The sequence below is a fragment of the Lepus europaeus genome, chromosome 9 (genome assembly GCF_033115175.1).
Source record: "Lepus europaeus isolate LE1 chromosome 9, mLepTim1.pri, whole genome shotgun sequence".
Classification (NCBI taxonomy): domain Eukaryota; kingdom Metazoa; phylum Chordata; class Mammalia; order Lagomorpha; family Leporidae; genus Lepus; species Lepus europaeus.
This window is the reverse complement of record NC_084835.1, coordinates 56822230-56847700: the sequence shown is the minus strand read 5'-3', so window position 1 is coordinate 56847700 and position 25471 is coordinate 56822230. Positions and strand designations below refer to the sequence as shown.

The window sequence follows — 25471 nt, the reverse complement described above, 5'->3', positions numbered from 1 at the left end:
GTGATACCCCTGGCTGCAAGGTGTTGCGTTTCCATCGCGCTTGCCCTCCAGGTGCACAGAGCCATGAGCTGCACGTTTGTTGTTCCTCCTGAGGACAGCACCAGCTAAGAGGGGTTGTTGGCTGCAAGTGCAGCTGCCGGTTAATAGACAGCAGTCACAAGCCCACGCCCACCTTGTCACTCCTGGCTTCCCGCTGCTCCCCTGCCAGGTCCCTGGCCCTCCCCAGCTGACTGCCCTGTGCGGGCTGCTGGTCACAGTGGGGCTGAGCCCATCACCACCTTGGGAAAGATGGGAGCTGCCGGATGGGGCTGTCGCAGTGGGCGTGCTTGGCACCGCCTTCCCCTGGGGGGGGGGGCCTGGAGACTGAGTTTACAGTGCACAGCCCTTCAGGCCTCGCTGGAGGTGGCCACACACGTTCTCCGTAGGGGAATTCGGCAGCTCCTTGTCTTCTCTGCCGCAGCCCCTCCCTTCCCTGGCGCTCAGTGTGAAAGTCTGGGCGAGTCACAGCACCCTGGGGTCTTTGGTGAAAGGTCTGAGCACCTAGGGCCAGTCCAGGGGTCTGCAGGCTGAGTCAGAATTAAGCTGTGACCACAGTGTCCTGTCAAGCATGGGCCCCTCTTGTCCAGTCTCCGCAGGACACCAGCATACCCTGCCTGTGCTGGCAATGTGGGCACACCCCTCTCCCGAAGTTCAGACACCTTTGTCCTGTCTCCCTTGCACCCCACGGATAATTCTAGAATTCCGTTCTCAAGCCTGGACAGCCTTTCTTTGCTCACCAGTGCTTCTGGGCCTCCTGAACTCTGGGGACTGCCACAATTTTACAAAGTTGCAAGGCCACATCCTCAGACACCTGCCTATGCCGGAGCCACAGAAGCATTCTCCTGGGCGGTCCCTAAGACTCCCTCCCACCCTCTGATGGGACATCACTCCCAGGCTGTCCTCAGACCAAGTTTTTCCTCCCTGACATACCCCTCCACCCCTCCGTGCGCGCACACACGTGCACACACACACAGTGTTCCTTGCCCACAAGCCACAGCACCTCTCTTCTGTCCATACCAAAATCCATGCTCAAGCCACCATAAATACTGTTTTGTGTCTCCCCCTTAGACACTTTTAACGTGTCCTGCACTAAAATTTTCCCAAAGAAATATAAGGGTACTTCAAAAAATTAATGGAAAATGGAATTAAAAGATAAGTGTATTTTAGCTCACAAAAGCCTTTGAAATTTGTGTATACTTTTTTTTATATAATGCACACTTTTCATGAACTTTGTGAAGATCACTCATATGCATGGATTTCTACATTTTTGTACCAAAATACACTTTTTTTTTGACAGGCAGAGTGGACAGTGAAAGAGAGAGAGACAGAGAGAAAGGTCTTCCTTTGCCGTTGGTTCACCCTCCAATGGCCGCTGCAGCCGGCGCACCGCGCTGATCCAAAGGCAGGAGCCAGGTGCTTCTCCTGGTCTCCCATGGGGTGCAGGGCCCAAGCACCTGGGCCATCCTCCACTGCACTCCTGGGCCACAGCAGAGAGCTGGCCTGGAAGAGGGGCAACCGGGACAGAATCCGGCGCCCCAACCGGGACTAGAACCTGCTGGCGCCGCAGGCGGAGGATTAGCCTATTGAGCTATTTGAGGCACAGCACTGGCCTTAAAATACACTTTTTTAAAAAAAGATTTAATTATTTATTTGAAAGGCCCAGTTACAGAGGCAGAGAGAGAGAGAAAGAGGTCTTCCATCTGCCAGTTCACTTCCCAAATGGCCGCAATGACCAGAGCTGTGCTGATCCGAAGCCAGGAGCCAGAAGCTTCTTCCAGATCTCCCACACAGGTGGACCATCTTCTGCTTTATATGCCACAGCAGAGAACTGGATCAGAAGTGGAGCAGCCAGGATTCGAACTTACGCCCCTATGGGATGCCGGCACGGAAGGCACCAGCTTTACCCGCTACACCATAGCGCTGCCCCCTCTTATCTTTTAATTCCATTTTCCACTAACCTTTTGAAGTCCCCTTGTGTGTATCTAATTGTATAGTCCTGGGTCAACCAACATTTGCTTTAAATGTAGCTTTGTTCCCCCCAAAAAACGAATCCCTTCTCCATTTTGCCTCTCAGCACATAAAGTAAAAGGGGGGAAGGGGCGCATCCCACATCTGAGCAGCTGGGTTTGCGTTTCAACTCCTGATTCCGACTTCCTGCTAATACAGACCATGGGAGCGGCAGTGATGGCTGAAATAGTTGGGTCCCCGCCACACGGACTGAGTCCCCAAACTCCGGCTTCAGCCCTGGCCATCGCCAGCATGTGGGGAGCAAACCAGAGAATGGGAGTTCTTGATCTCTCTTCCTCTCTCTACTTTTCAAGTAAAATTTTAAAAAATAACTTAAAAATAAGTCAAACAAAGTATTTAGAGTGACTAAGGCCAAGAGTAAGAATAAAAACTCCAGAATGTTATATAATTCCAGCCTCATGTTCCAAGGAGAATATCTGTCAGGTAACTTAGATCCTTGTCTGGAAGGAAAGATTGAAGTCGTGATTCTTTGAGTCTCTTCTCACTAATGAAAATACCTAATTATTTTATTTCTGTTCCCACACAAATAAGTCTCTTGTGAGTCTCTCTGGCATCTGTAAGTGCACAATTTTCTCAGGAAATTAGGATGGTACAGAGAGATTCTTAGGTGTAGGAGTGGGAGTATTGAGAAAAGTCAAAAGCTAAAAAATTAATTTTGTAAAAAAAAATGCTTGAAGAAAATTACATGTTCCCATCACCAGAGGGCAGGTTTATTTAATTCTTTGCTTTGGGTCATGACTCTGATTACTAAAACTTTTTACTTACCACAATTCTTCTGTGAGATTGCAACTTGGAAATAAAAGATAGAATCCCTAGGCAGATCTGAAAGTATTTTTAAAACTTATAGCAAAATTAGAATAAATAAATCTTTTTAAAAAGTGAAGAGCAGAAAGAACCATGCAAGTTGTGAGGAACCTTCAGCTGGATCCCCTGTTCTTTGGAGCTACAGGAATTCGAATTCTGCCCCAGACCTCACGTGTCCTGGAAGGACCCAGAACCAACAGGTGGTATCAGCAAGCCCACAGGATTCAAGATCAAAGACAGAGATCAGTTGTGTTTTTCTGTCCTAGCATGAGCAAAATCTAAAATGAAATTTAAGTAAGGACAAGTGTTGTGGTGCAACAGGTTGAACCACTGCTTGGGATGTCCCCATCCCGTATCAGAGTGCCAATTTAAGTCCCAGCTTCTCCAGTTCCCTTCCAACTTCTTCTTCTTCTTTTTTTTTTTTTTTTTTTTTTTTTTTTTTTTTTTATCTATTTGAAAGGCAGAGTTACAGAGAGAGAAGAGAGACAGAAAGCTCTTCCATTGGCTGTTTCACTCCCCACAATGGCCAGGGTCAGGCCAAAGCCAGAGCCAGGAGCTCCTTCTGGGTCTCCCACCAGGGTGCAAGGGCCCAAGTTCTTGGACCATCTTTCAGGCATATTAGCAAGAAGCTGGATTAGAAGCAGAGCAGCCAGAACTTGAACCAGCGCTCTCATATGGGATGCCAGCACTGCAGGCAGCAGCTTACACGTTAAGCCACAATGCCCACCCCCGACTTCTCATCATTGTATCTGGGAGACAGTTGATAATGACCCAAGTACTTGGGCTCCTGCCACCCACATGGGAGACCCAGATGGAGTTACTGGCTCCTGGCATTTGCGTAGCCCAGCCTTAGCCGTTGCATGCATTTCAGAAGTTGAACCAGCAGTTAGAAGATCTCTCTCTCATTTTGTGTCTCCCTCTCTCTCTCTGTCACCCTTTCAAATAAATAAAAAAATTTCTTTAAAAAAATAAAATAAAAGTGAAATTTAAAAACCATGCACATTCAAAACAGCATCCCAAAAAATTCACTTAGTAAAAAAATGTGTTGCAAAAGATGTAAAATATTTAGACACTGAAAATGGCAAAAACTTTTGAGAGAATTTAAATAAGGCATAAGCAAATAGTTATAATAGAAGACTTGGCTTTGCTAAGGTGACAGTTCTCCCCCATGACCTCAGGTCCAATGTCGTCTCAATCAAGATACCAACAGTTTTTATTTTTTAAATAGAAATCGACAAGCTAATTCTGGAATGTATGTGTAAATTCAGAAGACCCAGAATAACTGAAATGAGGCTGGAGAGGAACCAAGTTGGAGAACATCAAGATGCCTAATTTTCAGATTCACTATAAAAGCACAGTAATCAAGACAGCCTGGCATGAGCATAAGAATAGATACAAAGACCACGGGACAGAATTGAAGGTCCAGAACTGGACTCGCAACCGCACAGCCAGTGGCACTAAGGGTGCCCAGGAAATGTGGTGGAGAAGGGACGGCCTTTTCTCAGCCTGCTGGAGAAGCAGGAATTCCTATGGCCTGCTCCTCAGGCCCCTCCCAAAATTAACTCACAGAAATCATAGACCTAAAAGATGAGAGCTAAAACTGGCCAACTCTTAGAAGAAAACATGGAGGAAGTATTTCTGTCCTTAGCTTGAGCAAAGATTCCTTTATTAGAATACAAACCACATAAAACTTTGCTCATCAAAAGATACTTAAGAAAATTAAAATACAAGCTAGAGTTTGGGAGAAAATAGTTGCAAACCCTGATTAAGGATTTGAATCTAGACAACATTTTTTAAATCTCTTACTCCTATTTTAAAAAATAAAACTCAATAGTAAGAAAACAACAGAATTTTTTAAATGAATAAATATTTGAACAGATACTTCAAAGAGAAGATATGCAAGTAGCTAACAATCACATAGAAAGATGTCCAGGCTGGCGCTGCGGCTCAATAGGCTAATCCTCCACCTTGCGGCGCCGGCACACTGGGTTCTAGTCCTGGTCGGGGCACCGGATTCTGTCCCGGTTGCCCCTCTTCCAGGCCAGCTCTCTGCTGTGGCCTGGGAGTGCAGTGGAGGATGGCCCAAGTGCTTGGGCCCTGCACCCCATGGGAGACCAGGAGAAGCACCTGGCTCCTGCCTTCACATCAGCGCGGTGCGCCGGCCGCAGCGCTCCGGCCGCGGCGGCCATTGGAGGGTGAACCAATGGCACAGGAAGACCTTTCTCTCTGTCTCTCTCTCTCACTGTCCACTCTGCCTGTCAAAAAAAAAGAAAAAGAAAAAAGAAGAAAGATGTCTAATATCATTTGTCATTAAGGAAATACAAAGATACAAATTCAAATGAGATACTACTGTACACCCACTAGAATAATTAAAATTAAGACTGACAAGATGAAGTATTAGTGAGGATGTGGAAAAACCAGAATTCTCTAGCCATTGCAATTGACAATGAAAAAAAAGGAATCGCTGCTATAGAAAACAATTTGCCAGTATTTTTAAGTTAAACATTCACTTACCATATAACCCATCAATTCCCATCCTGCCCAAGAGAAATGAAAATAGATGTCCATACAAAGATTTGTACAGAAATATTCGTAGAAGCACTGTCTCAAAAATGGAAATAACCCAAATATCCATCAACTGGTGAACAAATAAACAAAAGGCAGTGTATCCGTACAATGGATTAGAACTCCCACATTCAGAAAAGGCACGGGGACAGGCAGTTGACACAGTGATTGGATGACATGGGGAAACCTGCATCCCATATCTGAGTGCCTGGGTTCAAGTTCCAACTCTACTCACTATTTCACACCCCAGGAGGCAGCAGCTGATGGCTCAAGTACTTGGGTCCCTGCTACCTAAGTGGGAGACCTGGATTGAGTTCCGGGCCCCTTTCTTCAGCCTGGCCCAGCCCCAGCTGCTGTGGGCATTTGGGGAATAAACCAACAGATGTGAGAGCTCTCTATTTGTCTGTCTCTTTCTCTTTGTTTCTCTACCTTCCAAATAGAATAAATGAAAATTTTTAAATTGTAATAAAAATGAGAAAACTAACATACATAACAAAATGAATCCCAAAAATATGCTAAGCAAAAAAGCTAGACACAAAAGACTATATGAAGTTTCTGGAAAAAGTAAAACTACCAAGAATGGCAGACGAGCAGTTGTCTGTGACAGGGCTTGGCCGCAGAGGCCGAGAGGGGTCTCCTGCAGTAATGGCCTGGTCTCAGCCTCACTGTGTTGGTGACAACATACCCATCCGTGTACATGGGGACATTTTAGGGCACATAAAGAAAGACTCAAAAAGTTGTTTTTCAAAATGCCTCTAGGAACAGGAGTTGAAGTAGGCCGGTTTCTTTGGGCAAAACCAGATGAGTGTGTAACTGTAAATTTCCATTTGCCCCCTCTGGCCTCCTGGCCCAAGGAACCGGTGTTAGCCGAGAGCAAGGATCCTTGCCAGGCTCAGAGCTTGCTTTGAAAACGCAGCTCGACGGCTTCCCGGGCGAGGGAAGTTGAGCAAGTGTGACGTTTCCGTGGTTGCTCTCATTTTGTCATCTGTGCCATAGGAATGGAATCACCCACGCACCACAGCTGCGGCAAAATCAAAGGAGACCTCGTATCTGAAGCCCTCGCATGCTGCCTGGAACATAACGGGGCCCCCATTGGTGCCAGGCCTGGGCCTCTTGTGTGGTTCATTGTTGAGTTTGCTGCCCGTGGTGTGGGCTTGGAGTTTGCTGCACACATGTGGGCTTTCTCGGCTTTGCTAAGGGTTTTTAATTGGCTTTGTGTGGGGGAGGGGAAGAATCTCTTTAACTATAGTTTCTACCTAGAGTATTGGACATTAAATAAGCCTTCCATATCCACAGGGTATATATTCATGGATTCAACAAACCTTGAATTGAAAATATTTCCCTGTAAACATTGTGACTATACTGAACACGTGTAGACATTTTTTTTCTTGTCATTATTCCCTAAACAATATGGTAGACCAGCTGCTTACATAGCATTTACATGGTTTAGAGTCTACACGAGGACATTCGTTCTATGCCACCACTGCCCCCTTTTATAGAAGGGACTTGAGCATCCCTGGATTTTGGTGTCCGAGGGAAGTCTCATTCCCTGCAGGTACTGACGGGTTACTGAACTATACTATGTTGGGTCTGAGGACAGACAAAAATGATACATCACACATAGATTTTTACCTTGAGATCCACCAGCTACCTGGAGAAAGAAATGTCAGATCTATTAGATCACTCTGCAACCCAAGAGGCATGAGTAGGTGTATTTTAAATGAATCAGACCTAAACTTGAGTTTTAGAAGATTCCAATTAAATGGCTAGAGTTCTGAAACTGCCTATTTCTAAGGTTCATGTGATTACGGTAGCGGACGTTATCCAGCGTGTTCCCATAAATCATGACTTTAAACCTTCGGTTATGCTTTAGTTTGTTCCAGGAAGGATATAGCGTGCTCACAAAGTTATAATGTGTGTTAATAACGTAGCTTAAAATGCAGGAGAGTGAAGTTAGGAAGAGGGGAGCAGGTTCTGTGCAGCCAGCCACGAAATGAATGCACAATGTGGCAGACAGACCGCCCCGTCTCACACACACACACATCAGGACCACACTGCAACTTGGCTTTGCGCTTTCTTGCAGTCAGTGGCATGAACAAAAGCAGTAGGAAAGTCACAGGGTCTGCACGAGTGAAAAATCAGTGATAGAACCTAGAAAGGAGTTTTGTAAGAAGTGTAAGTGTATTCCTGACACCAACATCAGAGAGAAGCTATTTTCTGTAGCACACCCTGGGAATGTGCAGTGAGCTTAAGGAGCTGTATTTTCACACTCAGCCCAGGTGGAGTTCCATCTCGGGCTCCACCAGCCCACAGGAGGGGCTCAGTGGGGACCGCTGGGCACCCATAGCTGGTGAGAAGAAGCAGGTCTGCCTGGCCCAACAGCGTGCACAGCTGGAACTCAGAGGCCAGGAAAATGGCAAAATAGGCGAAGATGAGAAATGCACTCTTGATTTTTCTTTAAGAAGGGAAATTGTATCCCAAGTGCTTGCACAACCAAAAATTGACTTGATTGTGTTATATTAGTACAGAAATGATGCAAGAAATATTATTCTTACATTTTTATTATCACGTTTATTTCCATTTTAAAGTAGTTATTAAAATTTGAAAGCAGAAAAAAAAACTTGCTATACTCATCTAAGAATTCCAAGTTAGCACACTTTTTTAAAAAAAAAGATTTTATTTATTTATTTGAGAGGTAGAGTTACAGACAGTGAGAGGAAGAGACAGAGAGAAAGGTCTTCCTTCTGTTGGTTCACTCCCCAACTGGCTGCCATTCCAAAGCCAGGAGCCAGGAGCTTCTTCCTGGTCTCTCATGCAGGTGCAGGGGCCCAAGCACTTGGCCCATCTTCTACTGCTTTCCCAGGCCATAGCAGAGAGCTGGACTGGAAGAGGAGCAGCTGGGACTAGAACTGGTGCCACAGATGGAGGATTAACCTATTGTGCCAAGGTGCTGGCCCCAAAGTCAGCACACTTTTAACCTAAAGGTATTTGTAGACAGTAGTAAGAACCAGAAAACATTGGCGTATGTGAATATTTGAATTTTTAAAATTTTTATTTAAGAATCAAAATTATACTTAGAAAATTCAAGGTCTTGCTTTTGAAAAGCATGCTTAAATTTTGTTTGATTACTTTATGTTACACAACTCAATTCCCTTAAATAAGAGTAACAAATGTTCATGTATTTCAGTTAATAAACATGAATATATTTTTAAAAAACAGATTTATTTATTTATCTGAAAGGCCAAGTTACAGAGAGAGAGATGCAGAGATGCTGGTTCACTTTCCAAATGGCCACAATGGCCAGGTCTGGGTCAGGCTGAAACCAAGAACCTAGAAGTCTGTCTAGGACTCCCACATGGGTGCAGGGGTCCAACTCTTTGGGCCATGTTCCACTGTTTTACCGTGCACATTAGCAAGGAGCTGAATCAGAAGTGGAGCAGTTGAAACTCAAACTGGTGCTCATATAGAATGCTGGTGTCTCAGGCGACCAGCCTCTAAACATGAATATCACAAGGCAATTCTCATATTAGATAATACAGAAAAGATAAGAAATGTCTTTGAGTAATCTTTCATGCTTTCAGTTTCTGTATTCTCAGATGTCAAAAGCAAGTTACATTTCGCCTTGAATAACCCTTCTTTTCAGACATATATGCAAACACACACATAACACTAAAATTATTTTATTTAGTATTATCCATCTTGCTTGCCAGTGGAGACATACTAACGTTATTCTCCTTATTCACAGTTTCAGGAAATGTATGAGAACTAAATGAGAAAGGAAAATTTTCCCACTACCCTCTTAGGTGCAGTGGTTGGGACCTGTGAATTAAACTGATGGATGACAGATTGATAGAAGATACACAAATCTTACTAATATTTTACATTTTATGTGCATAGGGACTTCCCAGAAAAGAAGTGAAAAACCCTAAGAAGCAGTTAGACTTATATACCATTTTAACAAAGGGTGATAACTTGTGCAAGTGAATAGGAAATAGAGGGAACTAACGGAAGACAAGGGCTATTTGAGGGAGGTTCGCAGATTCATCTTGGTGCTGGCTCTGTCTCTGATGATAACCGTCACTCTTCAAGTCTCACTAGGAAGAGGAGAGAAAACCTATGACCTTCCTTTAGGCAAAAATGGGGAGGGCAGAGAGTTCTTGTATTTCCTATTTCTCAATTGCTGACTGCTCAAAATAATCAGTACGCCAATGTAGCATGTTCAGAGGTGGCATATTTTGAATCCTAGCCTAGCTCTGGGGAGATGTTTAATCATAGCTAAAGAAGCTTCACTGGCTAACTCTATATTTGGTGATTTTTATGGAGTATTTTTTCTATTTGTTTACATAATTTTTTTAAGTTGAGATAGTGGCATTATGGCTATGCTTTTTTTTTTTTTTTTTTTTTGAAAGGCAGAGTTAGACAGTGAAAGAGAAAGAGAGAAAGGTCTTCCTTCCGTTGGTTCACCCCTCAAATGGTCGCTATGGCCAGCACACAGCGTCAATCCGAAGCCAGGAGTCAGGTGCTTCCTCCTGGTCTCCCATGCAGGTGCAGGGCCCAAGCACTTGGGCCATCCTCTACTGCCTTCCTGGGCCGCAGCAGAGAGCTGGACTGGAAAAGGAGCAACCAGGACAGAATCCGGTGTCCCGACCGGGACTAGAACCCGGGGTGCTGGCACTGCAGGGGGAGGTTTAGCCTAGTGAGCTGCGGCGCTGGCCATGGCTATGCTTTTTAAAAAGTCTTTGTCTTTTAGAAATAATATTGGAATAAAGTGACATGACATCAGATTTGCTTTAAAATAATAAAGGTAGGGTTGAAGGGGATGAGACATAGAAGAGAGAAAATGGGCCTTGTGTTGATAAAGGTGGAAGCTGAGTGATGGTACCAGCAGGTTCATTCTCCCTATTTGGCAAGTTTGAAATTTTTCCTAGTAAAACATGCAGAAGTAACAACAGCAACAGCATCCCTGAAAATTTCCATGACGTTTGAGCCCTTAAAAAAGTGAACACATGGAATCTGGGGATCTCCCTGAATTCCTTCTCCATGCATACTCCAGAAGTTGTATCTTGACTCGTGGTTCAAGCACTATTCTGTGATCTGCCTCGAAGGCTCCAGCTCAGAAATTTCTCCCCAGGAGTAGTTGCGGTCCTCGCCAGTGGCTCCTCCCCTAGTCGGGAGACTGGGGCTTCCTGGGCAGCTGTCCTCACTCATACTTGGAATCTTTGCAGGGCAGTTTTGAATTGGGGAGGAACAGTGCAAGGACTGGGCTACTGACCCATGGGAACCCTCCCCAGTATATTCACAGCACCTATGCTAGATCCCCTATGCTTTGTTGATCCTGTTCAGAGTCAATTTACTAAAATAATTGCATTAACAGTGGTTTCATCAAAACCCAGTAAAAAACTGAAGAATATTTTATAACAATATAAAATATACAAGAAATGTATGTAATACATATAATAAAGGCAGATAGTGTGCACAGTGGTTAAAAACAGTGTGGAATAAGACAGATGTCTTGCCGTCGCCAGCTGTGTGGCCTTAAATGGGTTATGTAACTTCTCAGAGCATGGATGATAACAGCTATCTTTTCCAGCTTTGTAAGAAATAAAGGAGATCCTGTGTGTTACAATACTGTGCACAGTTTCCTCCAACAAAAATGAGAACAATGACATAGAGCTAATTGGTAGTGATTATCATCTTTAAGGTCCCTACTGTGACATATAGGGAATTAGCACATGAGGAGAAAACAGCCAGAGCTGTTTTCTGGGTGACCTGAGGCCCGAGGGCTGCCAGGGCTACAGGGCTGAGCTGTTTGCAAAGGCTGGGGGAGGGGCTGTGATGTTTATGTCTCTGCTGGAGAGTGCTCAGCTAGGTGCCAGAGCAGGGGTCCCAGGAGATGCTTCTGACCCTCCACTTCCTGCCTCTCCACACTGTCACCTCCCCAAGGACTAAAGGCACAAACAGGTTGGGATACTTCTGGCCCTGAGTGTTCAGTGTGGCCGGGACCCAGAACACGGCCAGGCTATCGCCGGCCCTACAGGCCTCCGATCCTCGATCCTCGGGTTTTAAACTGAGTTTAAAAGCGAGGGAGCCTGCGGTTCTGGTGGTGTGAGGGCCTCCGCGGTGCCAGGTCACAGTGGGTGCCTTCAGCGGATCGAGCTGCCAGCAGCCCCCACTTCACTGAGCCATTGTGTTTCCTGTCTTGCCACCACGTTCAGCCCCTGGGTCAGTGGGAAGGTGTGATCACCAAGTGGCAGCTCCACTCGTGGCTTGGGGGCACGAGCAACTGAAGACACTTTCTAAAAATTTCTTGATCAGTGTGCTGCCTGCTTTCCTGTCCAGTTTTTTTTTCCTCTTTCTTTTTTTATTTATTTAAAAGGCAGAGAGACAGAGACACAATCAGAGCTCTCATCTGCTGGTTCAGTCCCCCAAAACCCTCAAGATTAGGAAGTCCAGAGCTGGGAACTCCATCCAGGTCTCCCCCATGGGTGGTGGGGATCCAACTCTTTGGGCCATCACCTGCTACCTCCTACGTGCACATTAGCAGGAAGCTAGAGTGGGAAACAGAGCCAGGACTAGAGCCAGGCACTCCGATTTGGGACCCTGGTGTCCTGAGCTTTAACCACTGCACCAAATACCCACCTCCTAATTCTTACAAACCAGATAAAGGGGCTCAATTTTTTTCTTTCATTGACCAGTTTTACATTGGTCTTGTTTTAAATTGCCACTAGAACCCCTATTACTGGGGATAATTCTTACAAATAATATAATTCTTATAAAATGTGGTATGTGTGGTAGATTTGAATAAACTTGGTGAAATTTATACATAAGTTTATCATATAGAAATCAGGCATCTTAAAGCTAGCAATAGGCAAATGTGTGTTGCAATGACATGAGGTTACATGTCTCTTCCAAGGTCCTCACAGGAACAGCATAATGGATCATGCCTCTTTAGAGGTGTGTGTCTGTTGAAGTTGTTTCGTTCTGAGAGGAGGAGCATGGTGGGGACAAGAGGCGCCGAGTCACCACACAGACCCCGGGAGTCAGGTGAAAGCAGGCCTGAGGCAAGCAGCCCTCAGACTCGTTTATTTCAGTTGCTACAGCTGCTTATATAGCCAAGACAGCCAATCCAGTCAAGGGGCAGTCTATGCCCTAACCAATCACAGCCTGTTGCCAGGCAGTTTCTGAAACCATCCATTCACAGCCTGTTGTCAGTCAGGCTCTGTTGTCATGTGGTTTCCAAAGCCACCCAATCAGGGCCTGTTGCCAGGCAGTTTCTGTTGTCAGCGGCCATCTTGGCGTGACCTTCTCATCTCAGCGGCCATCTTCTCATTCCACCACATGTGTCTGTTTGGCTACCAGAAGGAAGAAAGATTAAGGATGCCTACAAACTCTTCAGGAACATGAGGAACATTCCAGAAGACAGGACAAGCTAGGGAGACAAGATAAAAACGGAGGGGCTCAGCCACTCTCCTTCGGGACATAACTGTTGTTGTCAACTGTTGACAATTTGGATTTTTCTAAAGATTTGTTTATTTATTCATTCATTTATTTGAAAGACAGAGAAAAGGGGAGAGAGATCTTCCATCCATTGGTTCACTCCCCAAATCCCCACAACAGGTGGGGACCTGAGCCAGACCAAAAGCTATGCACTAGGAACTTGATCCAGGTCTCCCACAGGGGTGGCAGGGACCCAAGTCCCTGAGCAATCTCTGCTGCTTCCCAGGCACGTTAGCAGGAAGTAGGATTGAAGCAGAGTAGCTGGACTCAACTTGGCACTCAGTATGGGATGCAGGCATTCCAAGTGGTGGCTTGACCCACTGTGCCACAGCACCTGCCCCGACAATTTGAATTTGATGATGATGATGATGATAGGTACAGAGATATACACCATAACTTAACAGATTGTTCCTGCGACTACTAGACGCTAATAAAACTCAAGCTCAGGGCACCTCATGTAACTCCTTTTCCAAGGTTTTGTGTGGCTAGTTTCGTGTTCATTTTGTTTTCAGGCAGGTCCCCCAGAGTGTAGGATCATCAAGCCTCACAAGACTTGGAATCATGAATCTCTCAGAAAAAGTGCCAGCCCCCTCCATCCCAGCCTTTTATAACTCCCAAGTCCTGTGCTGATTCTTAGGAAATGTGGCAGTTCTGGTGAACATGAAGGCAGGAGTGGCTGCACACTGACCGCGTGGCCTCAGAACCCTGCCTGCAGACCTCGCAGGGGCAAATGGTGGATGCAGGAGGTGTGCAGGTTCCAACAAGTATCTTGTGAACCTTTGCATAGCTTCTTCTGTGTTCATAACTAACAGTCTTTGCTTCCACAGCATTGTGAATTCACTTTGAATAAATTTGTGAAAATGAATCCTTAGGCCCACCTTTTACTTGAGATGAGGCAAGTGGGTGCCCTGTTTGCCATAATGGCCGAAACCAAGCACAGGGATCTCATGAACCAAAAACAACGGTTCACACAGTCACTCATAACTTCTTAAAATGTCCTCCAAAAAATTATTTTCCCCAAAAGGCATCTGGATCAAATTAAGCCATCTTTTTGACTATGTTCATACCTAATCATGGCTCCCATCAAAAACTTAAAAGCAGCTAAGATGGAACTTGACATTGTAATACGCATGACTTCTCATTGCCAAGGTGCCAGTTAACAACCACGTACTTGAAACTTTAAAATGGTGCCATTCGTTGTATTTCTAGTTAATGGATGGCATTAATTCTTGACTTGTAATGTTCATTTTGGGAGACTTTCTGGAATGATAACAATGTTTTGCAATTTGACTTGAGTGGTGCTGGCCTGGATGGAAACGTTTTCATCACACTGAAATGAAGATCTGCATAGAAAGCAATCTGTGTCAATGCAGGAAAAAAAACACCCTTTGCAGTGTCACTTTACTTTGAACTTTTTCATGGATTTTAACACACGTGTGTTCTTATTTGTACCTCTTTCAAACTTCAGGAATTCTTTGATCATGTGAAGAAGCTCTGGGATGATGAGGGAGTGAAGGCATGCTTTGAGAGGTCCAACGAGTACCAGCTGATCGACTGCGCGCAATAGTAAGTTGGCTCTGATGCAAGTTACACGCCGCTCTGATTACGCTCACCGCTGTGCTGCCCAGCCAGTGTTCCTGAAGTGTCTTGAATGCAAGGAACAAATAATTAACGTTTGGCTATAGACATCAACCTTTTAGAAGAGACATGCTTAGTAGATGGAAAACAGACTATCCAGTAGGAATCAGCTTTTCAGGGATTGGCCAGAAACGTTTTCATTCATCTTGTCCTGATTGTTGCTTTCATTCCCTTTGCTGCTTTCCACCCTGAGTTATATAGTCATAGTTGTAAATTCCGATATACTTAAATATGCACTATTGTATTCTAACTTGGGATCAGGGCCCCCAAGATAAATTGAAAAATAGTGTCATTATTTGCTACCAGAGCCAGGCTCTTACTTAAAATTATGTGATTGTCCTATACTTGTGAGAAGTAGACTAGAATCTTGAAAGTAGATGGCAGTTAATGGAAGTAAATATTTGATTTTTAAAAAGTAATGAAAAGAAATAAGAAAAGGATGCTGATGCCAAGATTGTCTGTCTCTGCAGCACTTTCCTGTTTTTGCCATTTTTAATCCATTCCCCAGAAAAATATGAAATAATCAAGAAATGTTGGCTCTTTTGCTAACAAAAACTATTTATAACTAGTAGTTTTCTGTGACTCTTCGGACAGCACAGAATGAGCCAGTTTACATAAGTCTGTAAACTGAAAATTCATGTTAGTGTAGAAGATTCCATCAGCACCAAACCTGGGCATTCGTGATACAGGAACCAGCCCGGGAGCTGCTCTGTGAATGCGGATTTCAGGGCTCAGAGCGGTCGCGTGGTGGGCGGAGCCCTTCCTGGCTTCCTGAGGAGTTACTCAGTGAGGGTGTGGCGCGCCCTGTGCGGGGCTGCAGGGCCTGGAGGAGGTGCTGAGCGAGCTTGGATCAAGACCTGGGAGAAGCGGACGGTGGCCAGACCCTCGGAGAGCAGAGGGGCCGTGTAGGTGTTCTTCCAAAGCAGTGAGCAACCGTCACCATGAGCAAGGCGGTCAGAGAACAGAGTGGAGGAGACACAGACGCCGTGGGGTGCCCCGCCTCGAGGAGGGGGGCGTGGAGGTGGGCCCTGGAAGTGAAGGGCAGAAGCGGGGAGGGGAGGACAAAGGGGTGGAGGAAGGGGCCCTGGACGGCCCGGTGGATCCCGGGGCCGCGTACTGAGAGGGGCGATTGCACCTGTGGGAGACTGACTTGCAGAAGCTAAGTGTGAGCTGACGAGGGTGCTTGCAGGGGAGAAGCGAGCAAGCGCCCGGAGCTCAGAGGAGAAGCTGCCGTCTCCCGCGGTTTTCTCCCGCTGTAACAGAATGTCCGAACCTGGGTAGTTATGCGGATTATTTCGGCTCACAGTTCTGGAGGCTGAAAGCCCGGGTGAGGCTGCGGCGTCTGGTTGGCTTCTGGTGAGGGCTTGGGGAGGGACCCCGGGCTCCTGCCTGTGGATTAAAAAAAACGGGCCCAACTGCTGCAAGAGCTGAGGCATCCCCAGGGGGCACACATCCAGCCCTGCAAGAGGGTTCCACCCTTGACCCCAGCACCTCCCGCCAGGCGCCGCCCCCCAACTCGCCCCACTGGGGACCAAAGCCCCAGCCAGAGGGCCGGTGGCGGCGGGGACAAGCCGAGTTCCCGCTGCGGCAGCGCCGGCGGTGACCATCCAGGGAGGTGCGCAGAGCCTCGCGAGTCCCGGAGCAGGGCAGCTGCGAGGCGGACGAGGGAGGCCCTGCGCGGGAAGGGCCGGCTGCCGAGGCTGGCGCCAGGCCGGGGTGTCACCGATCCTGGCTGGGCAGAGACCGAGGGCTCAGGCCAGGGCAGAGGCCCTGGAGCTGGGAGAGGACTGCTGGTGGTAATGAGAAAGTGTTTGATCCCCGCTATCCAGCCCCCCAGCAGGCAGGCTGGAGCTAAGAATGTGGTTTCCTTCAAGTAGAGAGAACAGTGGTCCCCAGAGCCTAGGACAGCACAATGCGTGACCACAGTTTACAAGAATGGATTATAGAATTCATAGCGAACCGGAAGAGAGGAGCTCAGACATCCCCAGCACAGAGAAGTGAAAGCTGTCTGAGGAGATGGAAGTTCTGGCTACCCTGATTGGTTCATCACACAGCGCACACATGTACAGAAGCATCACACTCTGCCCATAAATATGACCAACCATAACATGTTAATTAACACTTTTTTAAAAAATCTACATGTTGTGCAGACATCAACAATAGAGTACAAACCTGCTCCCCAAACACTCTTAAATGACCACTGAAGTTTTAGGAGTCCTCCACTGCGGATGCTAAAGAACCTGCCTACAGATGAAATGTTTTAATTAACTAGAAAAGTGTTTTACATTTCTCGTTTCCTGCCCCCACTTAACAACTCCTTCAAGAGTTGCCTCAAGTTCCGTGGCATTGAGTACAGATATTTGGTTTCATTCCGCAGCTGGTCGTGACCCCTGAGAGCCAGGTAGACTTGGGTTTGGAAGAGGGATTGACGGGCGTTTCTCAGAGGTGGGCAGGACACAGTGGAATAGCTAGCAGTTGGGATTTCTAGCATAGCTCGTAATTGTACTACAAATTATGCATATGTCATTTGAAGGTGATGTGGAATGTGTGACCGAGCATCCATTTTCAGTATTTCTTGATCAAAAACTGGCCTTGGGGGATACACAGTGCTGATCACTGTCTTATTAGGAATTTCTCTTAAGAAAAAGGAAACAAACAACTCATTTTTGCATCACCCTGGTGGTAGAATAGATGGGTTAATTTAAAAATAGAATTCGTGAAAATAAAGACATGAGACCTAAATGGTGGCATAGTGGGTTAACCTGCTGCTTGAGGGCTGGCACTGTGGCACAGTGGGCTAAAGCCCTGGACTACAGTGCCGGCATCCCAAATGGGCACCGGTTCAAGTCCCGGCTGCTCCGCTTCTGATCCAGCTCTCTGCTATGGCCTGGGAAAGCAGTAGATGATGGCCCAAGTCCTTGGGCCCCTGCACCCACATGGGAGACCTGGAAGAAGCTCCTGGCTCCTGGCTTCAGATCAGCTCAGCTCTGACCATTGTGGTCATTTGGGGAGTGAACCAGCAGATGGAAGACCTCTCTCACTCTCTCTGGTTCTACCTCTCTCTGTAGCTCTATCCTTCAAATAAATAAAATAAACCCTTAAAAAAAAAAAAAAAAAAACCTGTTCCTGCGACACTAGCATCCCATATCAGAGTGCTGGTGTGTATCCTGCTCCACTTCCAATCCAGCTCCCTGCATTGGAAGACAGTGGATAATGGCCCAGGTGCTTGGGCCCCTGCCAGCCAAATGGGAGAGCCAGATGGAGTTCCAGGCTCCTGGATTTGACCCGGCCCAGCTCTAGCTGTTGTGGTCAGTTAGGGGATGAAACATAAGTGTTACCTCTTGCTACTGCGTAACAGATGCAGACACGGAGGCCCAGAGAGGTAAACTGAGGCACCCTTAATCACAGCTTCCCAGTAACAGGCGAGACCACAGCTGAAATCTGCTGTTGTTTTGAGTTCCATCCTTCCAAATTTCAGAGAGCCCTGCGTACAAGCCACCTGTGAGGGAGGCTCTGGGGCCTCAGGTCAGAGCTTCCCACCTGGCTTGTTAAGAATGAAAGAGCTTCCTCTGAGGGCTCCGGCTCCAGCTTCTTTCCCTGGGCCAGGCAGCACTTCTAGGAGGAAGCAGATGATGGCTCAAGTACTTGGGTCCCTGTTACCCACATTGGAGACACAGGTTGAGTTCTGGGCTCCTGGCTTCAGCCTGGCTCAACCCCAGCTGTCGTTGTCATTTGGGGAGTCAACCAGCAGATTGAAGATCTCTGTGTATTTCCCTGTCTCTCTGTGTTTCAAGTAGAAGTGAAAATAAATAATTGTTTTGTAAAGATGTATTTGTTTGAAAGGCATAGTTAACAGAGAGAGAGTGAGAGAGAGAGATATCTTTGTTCTGCTGGTTCATTCCCCAAATAGCCTCAATGGCCAGAGCTGGGCTGACCTGAAGCCAGGAGCCTCCTCCAGGTCTCCCACGCGGGTGCAGGGGTCCAGGTATATGGGCCATCCTCCACTGCTTTCCCAGACCATAGCAGAAAGCTGGATCGGGAGAGGACACAAACTGGCACCCATATGAAATGTGAGTGTTGCAGGTGGCAGCTTTACGTGCTACACAGCACTGGCCCCCCAAAATTTTTTTCTAAAAAGAATCTAGGGAGGATCTGGCAGTTCTTTGAAAGGTTCAACATAGAAGTGCTTAGCAGCTCTGCTCCTGGGTGTCCACCAACAGAATTAAAAACATAACATCTGTTACCAGAGATAACTGGCACCTCGGGCCTTGTGTGCCCATAAGAAAGAATTTCAGACATGAGACAGAGTAGCGGTAAGCAAGCCAGCAGAGTTTGATGGGGCAGGGCATCCGACAGGAGGGGAGCACAGCTTGTGAGGCGGAATGGAGAGCGGCCAGCCTATGTTCAGAAGCCGGAGTTTAGATGGATACGGGGTCCACTTCTTCCTGCTGTTTCTCCTTCCCCCTCCCTCTTCTGGGATGTTGCTGGACATCCCAGTGAACCTCCTCCCAAGATATTAATACGCAGCTCAGTCAGACCGAGCAGCCCCAGAATAGCCCCCTTGGCACAAGACCAGGAAGGTTCTTCTGGGATGTCTTCTGAGGAGAGGCTGGGACCACCTATGAAGAGATCAGGACGAGGGCGAGATTTGGATGTGCAGATGCTGGGCTGCTTCCCAGGCATCCTCCGAGGGCTGCTGCATTCCACAGGAGCGTGCTGTCTTTTCGCTTTGGTCTCTTTCACGCACATAGGCTAATGTCTACCTTCCCCACTAACACATCCATGTAAGAACCTGTAGATGCGTGTTCACAGTAATGTCATTCACAACAGCCACAAGGTGGTACCTGGATAAACCAAATGTGATTCGCCCACTCCGTGGAGGCGTATTTAGCAATAAACAGAAATGAATACAAACACATGGGGAAAATGGAGGCTTGAAAATATTCTACTACACAAAAGACACCAGTCACAAAGATACATGGTTCTGTTTATGTGAAAGATAAATGATCCCATTTATATGGAATGACCAGAATAAGTAAATCCAGAGAGAAGTAGGTTAGTGTTTGCAAAGGCTGAGGAAAGGAGAAATTGAGAGTGACTGCAAATTGGTAGAGGGTTCCTCCTTGGGATAATGGGAATACTCTGAAATTGAAGAGCGGTGATGACTACGTAACCTACTGAAGATACTAAAATCACTAAATGTATACTTCAAAATGTTGAGTTTTGTGTTCTATAAATTATGAGGGCACTTCAAAAAGTTCATAGAAAATATGTATCATTAAAAAAAGCTACAACAGATTTCAAAAAGTTTTTGCACCAAAATAATTTTATCTTTAATCTGTTTTTCCACAAACTTTGTGAAGTACCCCACATATGTCATGTGAATTATATCTCATCAACAAAAAGCAAGATGACAGGATGGGAAAGAAAACAAAACAAGGCCAGACAAGCATTGGGAACAGCGTGGTCAGGGTTGGCCCTGGACGCAGTGTTGGCGAGGACTCAGGTGAAAGCAGAAACGTCGCCCTGTGCTCACTGAGCAGGGCCCGCCTTTTGGAGGACAGACTAAGGTCCACACGTGTGTTTGCAGCCAGCCCACAACCACCCCCGCGCTACACTCGCCAGGCCTGCAACGGTCTGTGCACAGGGGCCTCCAAACTATAAAGCACAGATCATCTAAAAATGCTGAAGGCCATGGAAACCGCTGTTACGCCGTTTGGCAGGCAAGGAGTGGAAACTGGCTACAGCTCCCTCCAGAAAGAGGGAAACTGGGGCAAGCATTTGGCCTGGCGATGAAGACTCCATTTAGGGTGCCCGTGTCTCTTCAGCTCTGCCAGGGCAGACACTGGGAGGTAGCAGTGAGGGATCAAGTGATGGGGTTCACCCCCCCTTCCGTGGGAGACCTGGAGTCAGCTCCCCATTCCCAGCTCCCTGCTTCCGTCCTGGCTGGAGGCCATTACAGACGTTTGGGAAGTGAACCAGTAGATGGGAGGGCTCGCTTGCTCTCTCCCACTTCCTCCCTCCAAAATAAAAAGACAAATAAACACTCATGGGGGGATTTATTCTGAGTGTGTGTGGAAGACCATCTGGAGCCAGAGGCCCTTTAAAGAAGGCGCTTCTGCTCTTGCCTCTGGGAACTTGGGCTCCACGTGTCCCTGCCTGCTTCCTGCCTGCCCTGCCCACTCTGTAACCTGCAGGCCAGATGCCAGGTGGAGAGGAGGACATGGGTTTTCCTTGCCTGGACCAGCTCGCTTCACATGTAGCCTTATCCCCTCACACCAGCACCCTGGCCAGTCACTGGAGCCCTCTCACCCAATCAGTGATCTCCTGTGTCCCTGAGCACAGGTGTGATAAGCAGGGCCCTCCAGATTGCTGTGTCGAGCCCAAGTGCTGGTACCATGATGGCTGAGCCTTAAATATGGTGCTTTCGGTAAAAACAAGCACCTTTGAAGCACCAAACAAGCCCCACAGATTACCAAAGATGATATTTGATACAGAATTTCCCAGTTCCTACTGTGAAAATTAAAAAATAATCTCTCCCAGGAGAAGCACCTGGCTCCTGGCCTCGGATCAGGACAGTGCGCCGGCCGCAGCGGCCATTGGAGGGTGAACCAACGGAAAAAAGAAGACCTTTCTCTCTGTCTCTCTCTCACTCACTATCCACTCTGCCTGTCAAAAAAAATAATCTCTCCTAAATTATCCCCCAAAATGCATTTCCTCTGAGTCCTGATAATAAGTGATTATGTAACCATGGAAACAGCTATTTTGGGAGGAAGAAAATTGGATCTTCAGAATAGCTTTAGAAAAACCAGGCTTTGCTTAATGGACCTTCCGCTGTCCCACTCAGTGTGTGGGTTCCTACCCTTTGTACCCATCCCTCTGGAGTACGGCCAGGGGAATCACCGATTTTCAAAGACTCCAAAAGACAGAGAATCCCCCAGAGAAAAGAAAGAGCAATGACAAAGGCAAGTGATGTTCTGCTACAGTCCCCAGTCTGCCCTTTGGTCGCCTCCTAGGAATCGTCACAGCCACGTTCACTCCCCTACTGTACCACCGACGTGGGGCCTGTGGCTGTCCAGTCCTGGAATATGAGGCTTTAAGCACATCTGGAAAGTGTTAGAACAATGAAATTTCAACTTCAAAGTTTGTTTTTTGAATGTCTTTTTTTAAAAGGTTTATTTATTTATTTGAGAGGCAGAGGCAGAGAGAGAAAAGTCTTCCATCCACTAGTTCACTCCCTAAATAGGCGCAACATCTGGAGCTGCACCGATCCGAAGCCAGGAGCCAGGGGCTTCTTCTGGGTCTCCCACCTGGGTTTAGGGTCCAAGCATTCAGGCCATCTGCTACTGCTTTCCCAGGCTATAGCAGAGAGCTGGATCAGAAGTGGAGCAGTTGGGTCTTGAACCGGTGCCCAAATGGGAAACTGGCACTGCAGGCAACAGCTTGACCCACTACACCACAGCACCAGCCCCTTAAATGTCATTTTTGCCGGCGCCGCGGCTCAATAGGCTAATCCTCCGCCTTGCGGCACCGGCACACCGGGTTCTAGTCCCGGTCGGGGCACCGGTCCTGTCCCTGTTGCCCCTCTTCCAGGCCAGCTCTCTGCTGTGGCCTGGGAGTGCAGTGGAGGATGGCCCAAGTGCTCGGGCCCTGCACCCCATGGGAGACCAGGAGAAGCACCTGGCTCCTGCCATCAGATCAGCGCAGTGCGCCGGCCGCAGCGCACCAGCCGCGGCGGCCATTGGAGGGTGAACCAACGGCAAAGGAAGACCTTTCTTTCTGTCTCTCTCTCTCACTGTCCACTCTGCCTGTTAAAAAAAAATGTCATTTTTAAAATATTATTTATTTATTTATTTGAAAGAGTGACAGAAAAAGAGGGAGAGACAGAAATCTTCCATCCACTCACTGTTGCACTCCCCAAATGGCCACAATGGCTGGGGCTGGGCCAGGCCAAAGCCAGGAGCTCGGAACTCCATCCAGATCTCCCCATGTGGGTGCAGGGGCCCAAGCACTTGGGCCATCTTCCACTGCTTTTCCAGGTGCATTAACAGGGAGCTGGATGGGAAGCGGAGCAGCCAGGACTTGAACCGGCTCTCCGAAATGGGATCCTGGCATTGTAGCTAGTGATTTAACCTGCTGTGCCACAACACCAGCCCCTTTAAAAGAAAATAAGCTATCATTTAAAATATGCATATTACTCTATGTCAGTCCTGTTGAATTCATTAAATATATAACAATGCCCTAGATGCACGTATATGTTATCATTTGTTTCTAGCCAAATTTGTCTTCAGATTTTTTTTTCTAGGTCTGCAAAACTGCATATAGTTCTTCTTTATGGGCACCACAGTGTTTTCTCAGCTCTGGAGACTCTGAGTAGGTAGACCAGATGTCATGATGTAGATCGGGCCTGGTTCCCCAGTCCTACCCTGGTTTGAAAGCTCTTGCTCTGTGGCACCCACAAGATTTAAAAGCGCCTACTACAAATAATTTTTTGTAAAAAGTGTTTTTAAATCCCTCAGACTGTGCTCCCTTGAATGCAGAGTTCAGGTGGATTTCAGTTTGTTGTCTAATTTAATCCTCATACTTTGTATGAAAGAAAGGACAGCTGGGAGAAAAGACGCCTCTTCCCAGCAGGTCACCCTGATATTTGAGGAGATTTTCCCTTCTCTAAATATTACTGGATCCATATTGCAGGCTGTGAGGATTGGGACTTTGGAAGGCGCTTCTAAAATTTCATGGAAAATGGAATTAAATGATAAATTTATTTGGGTGCAGAAAATTTTGAAGTTCTTGTATGTAAGAGGTTTTCATAAAGTTCATGGAAATAAGTTACAGAAAACCTAGGCATAGATTTCAAAAATTTTGCATCAAAATAAACTTACCTTTTAATTCCATTTTTCATGAACTTTTAAAATTACCCTCATGTATATATAGTAAAGTAAAACAAACAAAAAGAAAACCACTTGGGGCCTTTGTTGTAGTGTAGCAGGTAAAACCGCCACCTGCGATGCCAGCACCCTTATGGGCGCTGGTTCATGTCTCAGCTGCTCCACTTTCAATCCAGCTCCCTGCTAATGGCCTGGAAAAAGCAACAGAAAATAACTCAAGTGTTTGGGCCCCTGCCACTCATGCGGGATACCCAGATGAAGCTTCTAGCACCTGGCTTTGGCCTGGCCCAGCTCTGGCCATTGTGGCCATCTGGGGAGTGAACCAAAATTCATGTTCTCTCTCTCTCTGAAACTCTAACTTTCAAGTAAATAAATAAATCTTTAAAAAGAAAGAAAAAGGGAGAGAGAAAGAGAAAGAAAGAAAAGAAAAGAAAACCACTCAGTTGTGCTGCATCAGATCTGATTTCTTGTTATTTTTTAGAAATGAAGCCTCTGCTGTAGAGATGCAGGTGTGGAAGACCCGTAAGAAGAGAGAAAGTGGGGCTGCTCTGGGAAGGGGCAGTGAGGAGTCCAAGCTCCACCCTTCACCCGAGCATGCTCCCTGGTGGCCCCTCTGTTGGCTCCAAGAGGCACCCATAGGTTGTGCTTTTAAAAACTTGTACCGATTTTCAAAGTTTGTAGCAGGAGAATCAGATATAATTTACAGCAAGTACCAAAACAAAATGGTGTATTATCAGAATAAATATATCCAAGCAAGGTGGCATTGTCTTAGAGTTGAGTTTATCTGAGATGTTCACGTTTGTAACATTTCCTGATTGTTAGCAAGCCAGAAGATCTCCATGGCCATCCTGGTAAAAACAAAGCTGAAATTCAGTGCTTGTGAATGACAGTGGGCTCTTTCATTAAGCACAACATCCAGGCCATGTCTGCAGGGAAAGGGAGGCTATGGAAAAACCCTGGTGTGTGTACATCCAGTCTCAAAGGGTAGCAAAAATGGGGGCTTTTTAAAGTGAATATATGCAGAAACATGAAAAGAAGAATTATCAGACATTTTCTTCCAAATTGAATTCTTAAAATCTCTAACAACTCTTCCCATACCTTAACACAAATGTGAAATCTGATCACTGTTGTCTTTGTAGCACCGGAATGAGTTAATTTCCGTTTACTTGTTTTATTTATTTGAGAGGCAGCATGGCAGACAGAGCTAACTGCCCTCTGCTGGTTCATTCCCAAATGGCCGCGAAAGCCAGGACTGGGCCAGGCCAAAGTGAGGAGCCAGAAGCTCACTCCGGGTGTCCCACATGGGTGGCGGAGACCCAGCTACTTGGGCTAGCCACTGCTTCCCCGGGTACTTAATAGCAGGAAGCTAGAACAGGGAATGGAGTTGGGACTCAAACCCAGGCACTGGATATGGGATGAGTTACATTTTCCCCCGTGAGGACATGATAATCACCCTTTAAAGAACACTTGGAATGCACAGATGAACCACAGCTCAGGAACATTGAATGGAACAGGCAGTGCATCCTCCATGCCTCGTAGGGACCTGCTAATCTGGCTGTAGGACTCAACAGGTGCTGTGTCATCTAAAAAGAATGACCACTACCTTCCTTCCAAACAATAGCACGTAGGTTAAAGAGACGAAAACATGTGCATAGTATATCAATAGGAGTTTAGATTACGCAAGTATTTGCAGTTGTCAAAACTCAGCAAATGTATATTTAAGATCTGTGTTTCATTGGCCATAAATTTTATGTCAAAAGAAATATCTGTGAACAAATATTGGCTTCTAGACAATGATCCATGTGCTAAAGTATTTAGGAGGAATTGCACTGTTATCTTTACTTTCTTTGGAACTCATCAAAAATAAGATGGAGTATGAAGGTATGGAGGGATGAATGATTGACTTTTTAAAATGTAGTAAAATGGTGATGGCAGAGTTTGGTAGTGGGTATTCAAGCATTCACTATGAAAACTTTCAATCATTTATGCCAGACGTTTTCCATAATAAAACG

General features: G+C 46.4%; 1 protein-coding gene across 2 annotated transcripts in view; it reads left to right on the top strand.

Moving 5' to 3' along the window:
• Nucleotides 1–25471, top strand: part of GNAL (G protein subunit alpha L) — a 177845-nt gene that overhangs the window by 113325 nt on the left and 39049 nt on the right. For both annotated transcript variants that reach the window (XM_062201343.1, XM_062201344.1), the window contains exon 5: nucleotides 14402–14499. In XM_062201343.1, the coding sequence (XP_062057327.1) occupies nucleotides 14402–14499 (98 nt within the window). The remainder of the gene's footprint in view (nucleotides 1–14401; nucleotides 14500–25471) is intronic.